The 15,277-nt window shown below is 34.4% G+C and overlaps 2 protein-coding genes and 1 pseudogene across 2 annotated transcripts; 1 reads left to right on the top strand and 2 right to left on the bottom strand.

The window, feature by feature from the left end:
- The first annotated feature begins 870 nt into the window (after positions 1–870).
- LOC147285640 (umecyanin-like) lies at positions 871–1,511 on the top strand. The gene is made up of 2 exons (XM_086245814.1): positions 871–1,078; positions 1,309–1,511. Exons 1-2 carry the CDS (start codon positions 871–873, stop codon positions 1,509–1,511), a joined length of 411 nt encoding a protein of 136 aa, XP_086101940.1.
- A 5,114-nt stretch (positions 1,512–6,625) lies between these two features.
- LOC147285639 (mavicyanin pseudogene) lies at positions 6,626–7,297 on the bottom strand (annotated as a pseudogene).
- Positions 7,298–12,834: 5,537 nt separating this feature from the next.
- Positions 12,835–13,507, bottom strand: LOC147285638 (umecyanin-like). The gene is made up of 2 exons (XM_086243803.1): positions 13,312–13,507; positions 12,835–13,196 (listed from the first exon to the last, which is right to left on the bottom strand). Exons 1-2 carry the CDS (start codon positions 13,505–13,507, stop codon positions 12,835–12,837), a joined length of 558 nt encoding a protein of 185 aa, XP_086099929.1.
- Positions 13,508–15,277: the final 1,770 nt, after the last annotated feature.

Here is a 15,277-nt window from a genome sequence, read left to right as displayed (position 1 = left end):
ACCTTACAAATTTTGGTCAGTTAATTCTATTAATCCAAATCGTTCCACCAAATTTCTTTTTCTAACTTTTAGTTTGATACATATATAGACTATTTGAATTTAGGATATATCTCTCACCCACATTGTGAAGAAATATTCTAAAACAATTGCTAGTTGGTCTCCAAGCAAATTACTTGTATGCCTAATATTAGATGATAAATATTATAGCTATAGCGTGTAACTAAAAGAAAAAATAATGATGTCAATTATGCTAATTAATTCTTGCAAACCAATAGTTTATGTACCTAATGTAATTAATAATTAGATAATTATTCACAGGAGGCTGAATCTTGAGTTTGCAAGCAGTCGTAGGGCTAAACCCTCTTAAGCTACCATGATTTTAATTAAGCAAAGATTATACAAAGAGCCGGTTTAGGAGAACTTATACTTTTTAAGTTTCTAGCAAACAATTATAGTTCTCCTATCTCATAATGATATGAATTGTTTCTAATCGTAGTGAAAAATCTTTGCTAGGCATGAAGAGGTATTGACTCTTGATTAGTAATATTATAATAAAGAGAAGTTTGTTTTTGAAAGTTTTACTCTCTTCCTGTAAAAATTGCTATATAGGTTAATGCCTTATATATGACCTTATACCGTGGCCAGTGGCCTCCAGAACCGAAAATATATGTTTATATGACAGTACGTGCCAGTCCTGCACCAAAACGTTTCTCCCACGTGTTAAACCCAAGATCCATTTATTATTACACCAAGCTCTTACATGAAGTGTTAACTCGATCTGACTCTCTAGCTTCTTCTCTATAAATTCTAAAGTACACTTGAAATTTGAAAACCTCACTTAGCTAGAAATTAATTTCTAACCCAATTAAGATGGCTAGTGGCTATGGAAGTATAATGAAAGAAACAATTTTTGTTACTGTGGTGGTTGCAACCACAGTATTAATGCTGCCTACAGTACTAGAAGCTAATTATAGCTTTTATGTTGTAGGAGATGATTTTGGTTGGACTCTACCTCCAGATCAGGAATTTTATAGCCAGTGGGCTTCGCATTTTCACTTTGTTGTTCAAGATGGGATGGGTAAACTTCTATAATTACAATAATAAAAAAAAAAAAGTAATTATTAAAGTAAAAAGGATTAAGTAGTCCATCCAAATATCCAATAATTTAATTTTCTCTTTTTACATTCAATTTTTATTTCTTTTAATTATTAAGTTTAGATAATATTCTTTGAGGTTTTTTTTTTGCTAATCATTGTTAATTTAATGTATTTCCCAATATTTGTACGATGATTTTCATATATCTTGTAGGTTTCAGAAATAAACATGGAGATACTGACATCGCTAGAGTTAATAAGGAAGATTTCGAGCAATGTAACACTGCCAATCCAATGGTAGTGTGGAATCAACCATGTGTTGTAATATACGATGAACCTGGCATGTATTACTTTTCTAGTATCTACGCAGAGAATTGTCTTAAAGGACAAAAAGTAGCCATTAATATCACCAATTAATGATACTCTTGTCTAAACTTACAATAAATTAAGTCTACAACATATATGATTATGAAGTGAATTAAAATCGGGCGTGAATCTGTTGGGTTGACGTGGAGCTCTGCTGCGTATGGTGATTCTATCTGCGTGGAGCACTCCCCCATGATTTCCCTTCTCTATGTTTTTCACGTACCTATGTTTCTAGTTTTGTTTCTTACTACTTTGGTTAGCTTTGGTTGGGTTATTGTGATCTACGTACAAGGCTTTTCCATTTTACCTATGTTCTGTTGTTTTAATGAAGTGCTTCTTTTGTACCAAAAAAAAGAAAAGAAGAAGAAGTGGATTAAAATCACCCGGGATGGCATTTAAGTATTTGTAATTGTGGTACGTACTATAACTATGTTAGCATGCAGTTGATGTGGTCCGACCCAGTACTATGCGTCATATGTTAGACTTGATATATATGTAAGTTTTATATATATAAAGTATTCTCTATTTTCTTGCAAGACTCATCAAACATTACAAGTTGATTGGGTAAATGCCTTAAAAAGACATTGATCAGCTCTCTCACTCTCTGTCTAATATATATACTTTCTCACTCATCTCTCTCACGGTTAAAAGCTCGTTCCCATGCATTAGCAAAAAAATTTGGCAACCTCATTATAATTGCTAGTATCCTTAATTTTTTACTCTCTTCGATCCTTTAACAATACTATAGGTAAAAAACTTGATTGTATGTTGCAGTTAATATTATAAAATAACGATCGACTAATGAACATAGTTATATCTTAAATTTAAATGATGATTGACAACTTCGCCATTTGGCACCATCTTGATATATGACTGATCTCATAATATATTATAAAAGAAGAAGACTGTAAATTGGTGGAGTACGTTTGAAGGATCCATGGAGAATCACCCTTTGTTTGCAAAGAAATTAATGTCCTATATATAATTTTTATGTGTGACAAGTGATCGATAGTGCTAGCTTGCAGGCCCTCCAATTAATGCAAAACCGCCAGTACGTGACATATAAATATTGTAGTTGTTCAAAAATTTGACAATTAAATATAGGCATGAACCATATACTACCTCATAGAACCTGCAGCATGACTAACAAAATTTCTTGTAGAAGTCAGAACTTCTACAAGAAATTTTGGTATGCGCAGCGAGATTAGCATACATGTCTCTGTCACACAAAATATTCTTGCGGGACTAATTAATTAATTATCAAATGGCAGCTAGTGAAATTAACTCGCAGATTAATTAATCATAGCAAAACATTAATTTGATGGTCATCGTCATGAAATGGATGGTATAACCGGCCTGCAGCAGAACTAACAGATAGGATCTTGGTGGACCTCCTCACTCTCAAAGGAAACAGTATTGCTAGCTACCTTACCAATTTTACTAAATTTTATTTCAACTAATTAAGTAAGGCTTTCAACGTACACATATATATAGTATCTAGTCATGGAATTTATTTATATATTCTTCATCTTGGTGGAGTAGAGAGGCCAGGGAGGATTAAACTTGAAATCTTTTTCAATATTATGAAAAAAATACATTTATACCAATAACTAATTCGCCATTCATGATTTTTTTTCTTATATAATTAATTGGTTGACTGCATGAATCAGACATATATAGCAATAACTCTACCAGTAATAAAGAATTGAATTAGTGGGTTTACGGTTTACCATAATAGAAAATGTTTATTTATGAGTACAAATTTGAGGATTTTAGCACTACGCTTTACATATTCCACCTTGGTGATATATATATGCTAGGGGTGTGCTTATCAATTATTGACTGAGTATATATACTTTTCATGCCTGAGAATATTGTTATCAGTTATATATATGTATGGATCTTCGTCAAATTCAATATATATATATGGACCCCATTTTTGAAATTTTTTGAAAATTCTTTATTATTCATATGTAAAATAAACAATCGGGGAAGAACATAATTAAGGGTTGCCAATCATTAATTAACATTTGGAAATAAATAATTTTATTATCACTCTGTAGTCTGTACGTTTTGGAAATAAATAATTAATAGTTTCGTTAGGGCTGGTGTTCTGTTTGTGATTTTGATTCCTGATCTATTTGTTGCCTCGTTTTGGGCTACTTTCTTGTTCTTTCTGGGCTTTGCCCTGCTTGCTTTCTGTGGGCTTCTTGTTAGTAGTGGGCTTGCCCTTTCGCCATTTGTGGACTTCTCTGAATCATATTTCAGACCCAAGAATATAAGAGGATTAATGATACAATGAAATTGATGGAACAATTTATTACTAACAAATTGGATATATCATGAAATTGATGAAGTTCGTTTTTTTGTTTGTTTCCTTTTTTTTTTTTACTGTTGAAAATAGCCCATGAGAAAATCTAAACGTTAAAATCGTATGAAAATATATTAATCAAATGAAATAAAAGGAGACGTGATGAGTTGTTAGAATGATACAAATTAAACTTTAGCGCTTTTCGCTATAAATTATAACAACGTATGTAGCTAGAAACCTCACTTAATTACCAATTTTTCACCACATATTACAAATAATGAAAATAACAAATTTAGCTTTAGTGGTGGCAATAATAACTGGATTGTTGCCTACACTAGATGCTACAGCATATCAAGTAGGAGGCGAGCTTGGCTGGGCTGTACCTTCGGATACTTTCTTTTCTTGGAATGTTTATTCTTTATGGGCTCAACAATATAGATTTATTATTGGCGACACATTGGGTAAACTTCTGACTTCTCTGGTCATAAACAAACAAATTCGTAAAACATAAACTATTAGTTTTCCTTATCATTAAAAATAGTTTTTGTAATATTTGATGCTTTTTATTAATTATTAGTTTTTCAAAATGAAATATTAACGTTATTTAATTAATTTACAGAGGAATAAGGTTAAAGTCTACCGGTTGTGAGGATGCCTCAACTGCATGCATATATCAGTACTGCACTTTCACTGGACACATATCGTAATGATAAACAACTGATCATTAACTTGTACAATAATATTTTTTTTGCAGATTTTTATGATAGAGATGGAATGACTAATTTGGCTATAGTCAGCCAAAAAAATTTCGCCTCTTGTAATGTCACCAATCCATATGAAATGTGGTTTGGACGACATATAATATTTCAACTCAAACGACCTGAGACATATTACTTTACTAGTACTTTTCCAGAGCACTGTGAAAAGGGACAAAAATTAGCTGTTTGTATCCACAGTCTTCTTTGAACTTTATGAAGATTAAATTCTACAACTCCTAATGTGGAAGTGTGGAACTTCTTCACCTAGCTAGTGGAAGTTTAAAGTGAAAGGATTGGCTCAAAAAGTGTGTACGTTTGAAGTATATGTTCTTCGATCTATCTAATGATAATGCAATGTTTTATATTCGCATGTTAAATTAATGGCAGTGCTTTTAATTCCTTGATTACTATTATGAATAGTATAATTAATAAAGAAAATTTTCATTTATCAGGTCCGATCCAATTAATTAGTGTTTTTTTTTAAATGACTACGCTTGTAATCTTTTGGTTCTTCATAAGATTTTTTTTTTTGGCCACTTGGTTCTTCATAAGATTGAAGATGTTTTTTTTCCAACAAAAAAAAAAATTATATTGTATTTTAATCTGAGACATATCACAACTTTCTGGAACACAACATCCATCAATTAGATTTGCTTTGCATCCTAAGAGAATAGATAACATGGTTACCAATAAAAAAAAAAAACAAGAGAGAATAGATAACATATCTTTTTGGGAAGGTTGAGGAGACGAGAACTCTCTATCGATGTGTGTATATATATATATATATATATATATATATTTCTTCAGTTTTAATGTCCTGATCTTAATTGATGACCCTTTATAAAACCTAAAAGCTAAAGTAATATAAAAAAATGTTAATCAAACTTAAATAGAAGAGCGGGCACATCCATTGAATGGTTGGAATGGTACAAACCTAAGCAATTGTGATAACGTCAAAAAAAAAAAAATATATACACCTGTTTCATAACTAAAGTGAAAACTATATATAGAGGTTTTCTCTCTATAAATTCTGAAAATGCATTCGAAAACCTCACTAGCTTAATTACTAGTTTTCTACAACAGAACGAAAAAAATAATGAAAATGGAAAATTTTGTTATACTTGTGGCAGCAACAACAATACTAATGCTACCTAAAATAGAAGGTCCAAACCTTGCAATATATAGGGTAGGAGGTGACTTTGGTTGGACTATACCTCCAGACACATTTTTTTCCTGGAACATTTATCACACGTGGGCGTCACAATGTACATTTGTTGCTTGGAATATACTAGGTAAACCACTTTAGTTATAAGCACAGAAATTAAATTTTGTGGGAAAAAAACTATTTGTTTAATTACTAGAGAAGAAATGATTGATTAATTTTATTAATTAATTCTTTTTCTTTTTTTTAATTACTCTTGCATTTTTCTTATTATTAAAAAATTGAAATATTAATGTATTTTTTTTTATTTTGATTGATAATTAATGTCGATTATTTGTATTATTGCAAAATGTCATTGGGTTTTGGATAATTAATTTGTTTAATCATTTTTCTTTGACAGATTTTTATGATAGAAATGGATTAACGAACCTAGCTCAAGTTAGCAAGGAAGATTTCGAGAATTGTAATGTCACCAATCCATATCATGTATGGTATGGACGTTATAAGTATCAACTCGGTCGACCCGGCATGTATTACTTTACTAGCGTCTATTCAGAGCATTGCAACAAGGGACAAAAAATGGCCATTTGCGTGACCTTCTATTAAGGGATCTTTTAAATAAATTTATGTAAGGAACAATGTGTGTTACATATACAAATATTTACTTGTATACGTTTTAACATCAGCTAAAGAAAATCAGAATTCAGAAACATAGCACAAATAATAAAGAGAGTCGTGGAAGACTTAAATCATAATTTTATTTGGCTTAAGAAACACCCACATATATATATGGTACAAGTAGTTTTATTCTTGTACAAAATAAAGTGCTTCTAAATTATTTATAAGGCATATGCGAGCCAATTAATTAAGGTACAAAATGACTTAGACCTTTTAATTTGTAGCTAGACTTAGCTAGCTAGAAGGGAATTTTGATTCACGGTTTGAAGAAGCGAAACTTTTTTGTGACTGTACGCTTCATCTTGTTTTGAGACACAAATTTGACTGGCAAGGGCTCTTGATCAGCTTCAACAGCAGTTGGACATGGACTTGGACTAGCAGTAGGAGACAGGCTTGAAGGACCGATGTCAATGGTTATCTTCTGGCCTTTGGAGCAGTGGCCGGCGAAGGTGCAGGTGAAATAATATGTGCCGGGATCAAGAAATTTAAGTGAAACTGGTGACTGGAATACATAAAAGGGATTCACGGTGTTGCATGCGTCATAATCATTCTTGCTTACCCAGGCCAAGTCATTTTCTCCCACAGCAAAGTTAAACGCTGCACAAACAACGTTAATTAATAAATATATATATATATATATATATCACCATCCATCATGTATAGATTAGCAAAATTTCAACATAAAAAAGGTAATTAATGTCGACATATGAAAAATTAAACTAGAAAATGAATTAGCTAGTTTACCTAGAGAGTCATTAACTACAAAGCTATGCATGGAAGCCCATGAAGCATAAGTAGCAGCACCACCGGGAGGAATAGTCCAACCTAAACCGTCTCCTACAGTATATTTTGTAGCCTCTGTTGTTTGTAGCATCACTGATATTGTTGCTGCCATTGCTATAACAGCAACCAGTACATTGACATTCATCGTAATCTTAACCATCTTTTCAATTCACTTCCCGTACTAGCTAGCTTGCAATTGTGTTGTTGTATAGGAAATGAATATATGATTGGGAAGTAATGTCTGAATTTATAGAAGGTAAGCTCTTGAATTTTAGGAAGAAGTCGAGTGATACCTGCCAAATTTCACACAGAGCTATGTTATGTCATATATAAATATGCATTGTGTTTGACATCCAGCAATTGCAAGCTGTGTATAATATATATGGTACAGTAAAGTTTAATTAATTGTTCATACGGATAGTGATGGGTCAATGAGCTGTTGAGAGTAATGTGGAGCAATGTCCCACATCGGAAAACTAAGGCTTAGCATATGTGCTTATAAGTCTTGGGCCTCTCCACTCATTGCCAATTGGTTTTAGGTTGGATGCTCTAATTCTATCATGGTATCAGAGCTCCATTGAGGGTGATACCGTCTTCGATCTTTGCTTCCGCAAGCCTTTGAGGTGTGATCGTTCCTTTTTTTTTTCGTTTTCTCTTTCTTTTCTTTGATTGTCTAAAATTTTCTCGAGAAAATTCTCTGCTTCCTAGAAAATATGCAGTAAATCAGAAAATCTTGCCTTTGTTCTCTTTGATTACCTTGTTTTCTTTGCTTCAATTGTTCTTTCCTTGTTTCGCCTGTTGTTTAGTTGCAATTTCTTCTGCTATTTCTTGATTTGTCACAAATTGATTGTTTGCTAAACCTCCTGGACAATTTCTTCAATCTTTGTTCTCTTTGTTATCAAGATTTGCTTTCCTGTTCTACTATTTTCGTTTCTCTGTTTAATTCTTGAATTGTTTGATTCTTTGAATTCAAGAATTCTTGTTGGATATCTCAGCTTCGTGTCTTTTTCTCTTAAGTCTCTAAATCTCAATAATGTCAACTCCAATTTCGTTGTTGTCCAACATCTGTAATCTAGTAACAGTTCGGCTTGATGATACAAATTACATTACTTGGCTTTTTCAATTAGAAGCCATGCTTGAGGGTCATGATTTACTAGGGTATATTGATGGTACTATCCCTTGTCCCTCTCCCTTTCGAATTACAGCAGAAGAAGGTGTTACTGCTGAATATACCTCAGAATTCAAGGAGTGGAAGAAACATGACAAAGCCCTCATGTCTTTGATTACTGCCACTCTTTCTTCCGATGCTTTGTCTTACATTGTTGGAAGTAAGACATCCAGGGAGGTTTGGTTTAAGCTCAAAGAGAGATACTCTACTGTTTCTCGGTCTAATGCAATGCAATTGAAAACCACTCTCCAGACTATTCAAAAAGGTTCAGACTCTATGGATCAATATCTCAAGCGAGTGAAATATGCAAGAGATCAGCTTTCTGCCATCGGAATTAGTATGTGTGATGAGGATATTGTGATTGTTGTGTTGAATGGTTTGCCTCCATAATTTAATACAATCAAGACAGTGATTAAAGCTCGAGAAAATCCTATTTCTTTGCAAGAATTTCGAGTTCAACTACTTGCTGAGGAAGAAACATTGAACAATGGTGCAAGAATGATGCAGATTCCCCATATGACAGCCCTCTTTGCTGGAAATGGTACCATGCCAGCTACTATGGTACCTCCGTCTCAGTTTGCTTCATCCTCTTCTGGTTTGCCCCCAGCATTCCCAACCTCCAGGATTTGAGGACTCCACTCATCCTACCTATGTCTGCAAATTAGAAAAGTCCTTGTATGGTCTTAAACAAGCTCCTAGAGCTTGGAATGAAAGGTTTACCAGTCACTTGCCTGGTCTTGGTTTTCACTCTTCTTATGCAGATCCATCATTGTTTATTAGGTGCATTGGTTCTTCTTTGGTCATTCTCCTGTTATATGTGGATGACATTATCCTTACTGGCAATGATTCCAAGGCTATTCAGGATGTTACTACTCAATTATCACAGGAATTTGAAATGACAGACCTTGGTGCTCTTCACTATTTTTTGGGGCTTCACATCTCCACTTCAGCTTTAGGTATTTTTCTACATCAGCACAAATATGCTAAAGAACTTCTGGTTAAAGCAGGCATGGCTGAATGCAAACCATGCTCATCTCCTTGTTTGCCAAATGTAAAGCTGCTCAAGACATATGGCATACCTCTTACTGATCCTGTAGCTTATCGCAGCATTGTAGGAGGCTTGCAGTATTTGACTTTCACCAGACCTGACATAGCCTTTGCAGTTAATACAGTCTGTCAATTCATGCAAACACCTACTGATCTTCATGAGAAAGCAGTCAAACGAATTCTTAGATATGTTAAAGGTACTTTGGATTTTGGCATTCAATTTAGGCCTGGTTCTCTTGATCTCTCTGCTTACAGTGATGCTGATTGGGGTGGTGACCCTAATGATAGAAGATCACCACTGGCTATGTTGTTTTTCTTGGATCAAATCCAATTTCTTGGTGCTCACGCAGACAACCAACTGTGTCCAGATCCTCCACTGAGGCAGAATATAGAGCTTTAGCAGTCACAGCTGCTGAATTGGCATGGCTCAGGCAACTTCTATGTGACTTACATGTTTGTCTCTCTTCACCTCCTCTAATTCACTGTGATAATCTCTCTGCAATAGCACTCTCTTCCAACCCAGTTCTTCACTCCCGTGCTAAACACATTGAAATAGACTACCATTTCGTTAGAGAACGGGTTCAAAGAGGAGATCTGCGACTTGAATTTGTTTCTAGTTCAGACCAATTTGCGGACATTTTAACTAAAGCCCTCTCCTCTCCTCTGCTCCGTTACATGAGAACCAATCTCATGCTTTGTCCTCCTGACAGGCATGAGATTGAGGGAGGCTGATAAGAGTTCCTATCAAGTCAGCATAGTCAACACTATTGACTGCTGACTCAGCATGCTAGCTGTGTTAGTTATCCAGCTGTGTGGTTGTTATTAATCTAATAGTCAGTTACTCAGATTCCTTTGAGCAATGCTTGTCTTATATACTGTACGAACATACTTGTAACGATTGATTCAACTCAATACAAGATTAATCAATTCAGTTTCTCTCTTTTTCTTGCTTCTTTTTCCCTTTTGTTTTCTCTGTAACCAAACACATGAATTCAATCATGAAGATTATCATGGTATCAGAGCTTGGTTATTCGCGTGTAAGCCCAACGGCCACACGTGCTCCCACGTCACCCAATACAATTTGTTCACGTGTAAGGCTCAAAAATCTCGCCACACGTGCGGGGGCGTGTTGAGAGTAATGTGGAGCAATGCCCCACATCGGAAAACTAAGGCTTAGCATATGTGCTTATAAGTCTTGGGCCTCTCCACTCATTGCCAATTGGTTTTGGGTTGGATGCTCTAATTCTATCATGAGCTTCGATATTAATCATGATCATGTCGAAATTAATTAATCAAAGATGAACACTGCGCCATGCATGTACGTACATTAATTAATTGCACATTAATTTGTACCATAATGTAACGCTAATTAATTCATTAATTTCTTAAATTCAAAGTTAGAGAAAAAGGATTAGAGGGCGGGTAGTGATGATGATCACCTAGAGTGTCACCCACTACAAAGGTATGGTCAGAAGCCCAAGAAGCATAAGTGTTATTGGCACCGGCGGGAGGTATTTTCCAACCTATGCTATCTCCTACCACGTGATATATGGCTTCCGCTCTTTCTACCACCGCTGCTGCCGCCATCACCACCACCGCTACAACAAAAAATCCCACACTCATTGTTTTCGCCATCTCTAGCTCTCCCTCAATGCTTTCACTGATAGGTGTCTTGGATCAATTTAAAGCCAGGTTTTTGGTTTTTTGGGCACAGTTAAAAGCTAGCTAGGTTTTAACTTCTGCCAAATAAAAAAGCTAGGTTTTAATTTAATTTACAGGTACAAGTACTGCTTCTAAATTTTATATTTGGTGGCATTTAGGTACCTTCGAGAGTCACTAGCTGCTTGACCATACGTAACTTTACGTGGGATTTATAATCAACAAAACTTTTGGGCTAGCTAGTTATTATTTGGTAGGGTAGTGACTTCTGAGAAGAAAAGTACTTCATTTGATCTTTGGCATTATTCAAAGTTCAAACCATTTAGCTGACCTCGTAACTAATAATTAAATAATTGTAATGTTAGTTACTAATTTGGAGAATGGTTATGTAACTTTCAATGATTTTTGCCCCTTTTTGTATAGGTTTTTTATCTTCCTCCAACTAATACCCCCATATGGCCAATGCCACAAGACAATTAGAGACAATCCTAGCTAATTGATTTCTTTTCTAAAACATCTTTATCAAATTTCAAGAGACCACTGTTTTTAATTAGTGTACTCTTACTTTTTCGAAAATTAGCTACTGTGTAAGGGTGTGTGAAAATAAAATTTTAATAAAACTAGAGTAATAAATGGGCAATTTTTCAAGTATCAGTTAAGTTATATTCTTTGATAATTACATATCACTGATGGCTCAATGTTGTTTCATAGGAAATATAACAAGCTAGATTTTAACTGAATTTTATATTCTTTTGTAACAAAAAAAAAAAAAACAATTTATATTCTTTAAGCAAAAAGATAGCGAATCCCGATCCTTAAGATTAATTTCTTAATTTTATTTGCTACATCCAATGGTAATTATATAACTTTTAAAAAACATTAAAAAAAAAATTGTTTGGTAATCATAAAGATGATTGGGTGCTTCTACTTGCACCCAAGTTTTCTCTCATCACACCCAACTTCAGAAACAGAGGTAAATTGACATGCATCATGAAATTTGCCAAGTGTGATGAGTAAAAATTGAAGTGCAAATAGAATATCACAAAAATGATTGGGCTCCACGCTAGCTAAGTCAATGGCAAAACATAATTTTTGGAAATTCTTCTGGCGAAAGGGGGACGGAAACGAAATGTTCAAAAATATATAGAAGCAAGCTTAGCCTTGTTCTATATTTACTTATGGTTCCTTACTTTTGGCCCAAATGAACATTTTTTTTATCAAGGCCCAAATGAACATGGAATAGAAAGAATACGCTTATGGGATACATCATGTTTTGAGATTTGCGGTAGAAAATAATTTTGGGCAAAATTGAGTAGTAAGCTGATTCAATATTTGCTTATCAAAAACAGAGTATAAATCACATTCAGGGCTCAAAGTTGCTACTCGTCTCAATCCCCCTGAATTAATAATTAAGTTTAAGCAGTTTCGATTAAATGATATTAATATATGAATATATTAATGATGATAGTGTTCTTAATTTGTGAACATGTTCCCTGATTAATGTTGAGATTTCATATTGGTCAATTGGGAATTTTATGTAGCTCTTGGTTTAGTAATAGTATTACTGCAGAACTTGTGGCTCTATATATTATTTCCGGCTGGAAAGTGGACATTGAACATTCCTTCTGTTACATAGATACATAAATGATATATCTAGTAGCTTATTTCAACACAAATGATACAAAGCAGACCAAAACAAATTAGGAAGTACTGCACCAAAAAAACAAATTAGGAAGTAATATAGAAGTGCATGACATAAAAGAAAGGAAAGAATTGAAGCTAGGAAGAGAAAATAGAAGACTAGGAGTCTAGAACTGGTACAAAAGGCCAATGGCAATGGACATGAAAATTGTAGAAATAGTAGCAGCGAGACCAGAAGAGGCTGAGCCTTTTGGTGGAGGTGGTGCTGTTGTGCCCACCGGGCTTGGCGGGGACGAAGGAGGAGGGGGAGAGGTGGAAGGGGCGGTGGTGACGGTGATGCTTAACTTTTGTCCCTGAGAACAGTGGCCTGGAAAGGCGCAGATGAAATAGTACTCCCCCGTTTCATTGAGGGTGTAATTGGCAGGTTCTTGTACTTTTGGGGGGCTGATGAGGTTGGTGTTGTTGCAGTCATTGAAAGCTTCCTTTGTAACTGGGGCTACGTCATGTCGTCCTGCTGTGAACTTGAACTCTACCAAAACAAGAGGCAGAGATCATCACAAACAATGTTAGTCAAAACCCAATTGGCACAACAGATTAAATAAGCAAGAAAATTGTAAAAAATACTCAAAGGTACTTATGTTTACCTAGAATGTCACCAACTTTGAAGGTGTGATTGGCAGCCCAAGAAGTATAAAAGGCAGCCCCAACAGTATTAGTCCAACCGGTACTATCACCTACTATGTGAGTTTCAGCTTCTGCTGTTAGTAGCACACCTGTTGCTGCTGCTATGACAATTACAAGTGCAACAAGTTTCATACTAACTTTTTTAGGCATCTCCATGTGGGAATATGGATATTGGAAGTGTTCACAGGTTGCCCCCCTTCAATGTCACACCCTATTTGGTATTTTGGGGTTCAATTTGGCATTCTATATATGTGTCTGAGTTATAATTTATATACAGGGAGAGAGAGGGGGAGACCTGCAGCAATATTGGGTTGCAACCTGGGTAGTTGTTGTATGTTTGTATATATAATAACATCGATCACTACCTGAGCATTATGTGCAGCAAAAGTCAATAACTGGAAAATGTTGGAATGGTCAATGCCGGCCCTGAAGGGGCCACCGAGTGCGACCGCCTAGGCCCATATTCAAGAGGGGCCCACAATTTTTTATTATTATTATATATATGTTAATATATATATATATAAAAACAAATTTCTGCTGTAAATAATAAAAAAAAATAACAAAGCTATAAGCCTACTTGCCTACAAAAGCCCAAATGGCCAAATCTAATGTCAGTAGAAAGAACTACACGGAGACCCAATGTTAATGATCAATTGATTCAATTAATGTGATTCAGATTTCAAAAAACAAAAGTCTAGAAATTTTAAACTTACGTATGACTCTTCATCCTTCTTTTTACTCAAAGAAAGAGGAAGCTTTACAGCAATACAGTCTTTACATTTTCTGCCTTAGCGATAATGCTCTTGCTTCATTAAATAATAGATTTGAACAGTTAAAAATATATGAAGGTATTTTTGGGTTCTTATTTAATTTAAAGAAGTTAATTGAATTAGATGACAATGAATTAAAAAATTGTTGTGTTAACTAAATTGGATAGTTGGATTTTATTGAAGCTAGTGTGATGTGACTAATGGAAAGAGTGTGATGTTGTTGCTATTTTTTTTTTTGTCAATTTGTCATAGTTAATTTGAAACTATTATTGATGATTTTGTTTTTAAAAATGTTAGAAGAAGACCTTTTGTTCATGCAAATATTATAATGCATTGATCCAAATTGTCAATTGTTTATTGTTTTACAAAGGGTTTTTTTTTTTTTTTTTACAACTAAAATTAGGAGCCTAATTTAAATTTTCGCCCCTAGGCCTTCCAAAAATCAGGACGGCCCTGGGCATAGTCAATGAGAATCATATACGTGCATAAACACTAAACACAAATATGGATATGGAGTGGATTTAATCCTGATTTGGCAGCTTGACACCTGAAGAGGCAAAATATATATATTTTGCTCTTCCTACATTTGTAGGTAGTATTCGATTTTTCGATCTTATCAGTTGGTAAATTAAAATGTTAAAATATAATTGATGAACTGCACTGTCTTTGAACGGGTAAGTAAGAGTGGTTTATATATCCCTGTCATACCAACCCACATTAGTTGTGAATGGTTCTACGCATATAATATAAACCAATGGGTCTACAGTCCTCCTAAGCATATTAAAATTGCTACATGAAAAAGAAATAGGAAGCTTTTTATTGTCCCCTTGTGTGACTGCTCTTTTGGCAATTTTTTTTTCTTAAGTTTTTTATTTTCTAGGAGAAATATTTATTTGAGGCTAAATTAAGGCTCCACGTCCTACAATTAAGGCTCAAGCTAGGAAGGTTCAGTGAAGGCAATTGTTGTTGCAATTAAGTGAAATTATCATGAGTATGAAGTAGAAAGTCAACACCTTACACCCCCAAGTGATTGCTTAACTACTTTCGTTTATAGCCTAGAAGAATTTCCAAATCAATCCTTTTGGATAAAAGTTAGGAAGGTTTTTACTAGACTACGTACTAATCTTATAAATTCACGTTGGGACAAATCAATCCT

This window comes from Dryas octopetala, chromosome 5, assembly GCF_963921425.1.
Source record: "Dryas octopetala chromosome 5, drDryOcto1.1, whole genome shotgun sequence".
Classification (NCBI taxonomy): Eukaryota; Viridiplantae; Streptophyta; class Magnoliopsida; order Rosales; family Rosaceae; genus Dryas; species Dryas octopetala.
This window is presented reverse-complemented; position numbering and strand designations above follow the sequence as displayed.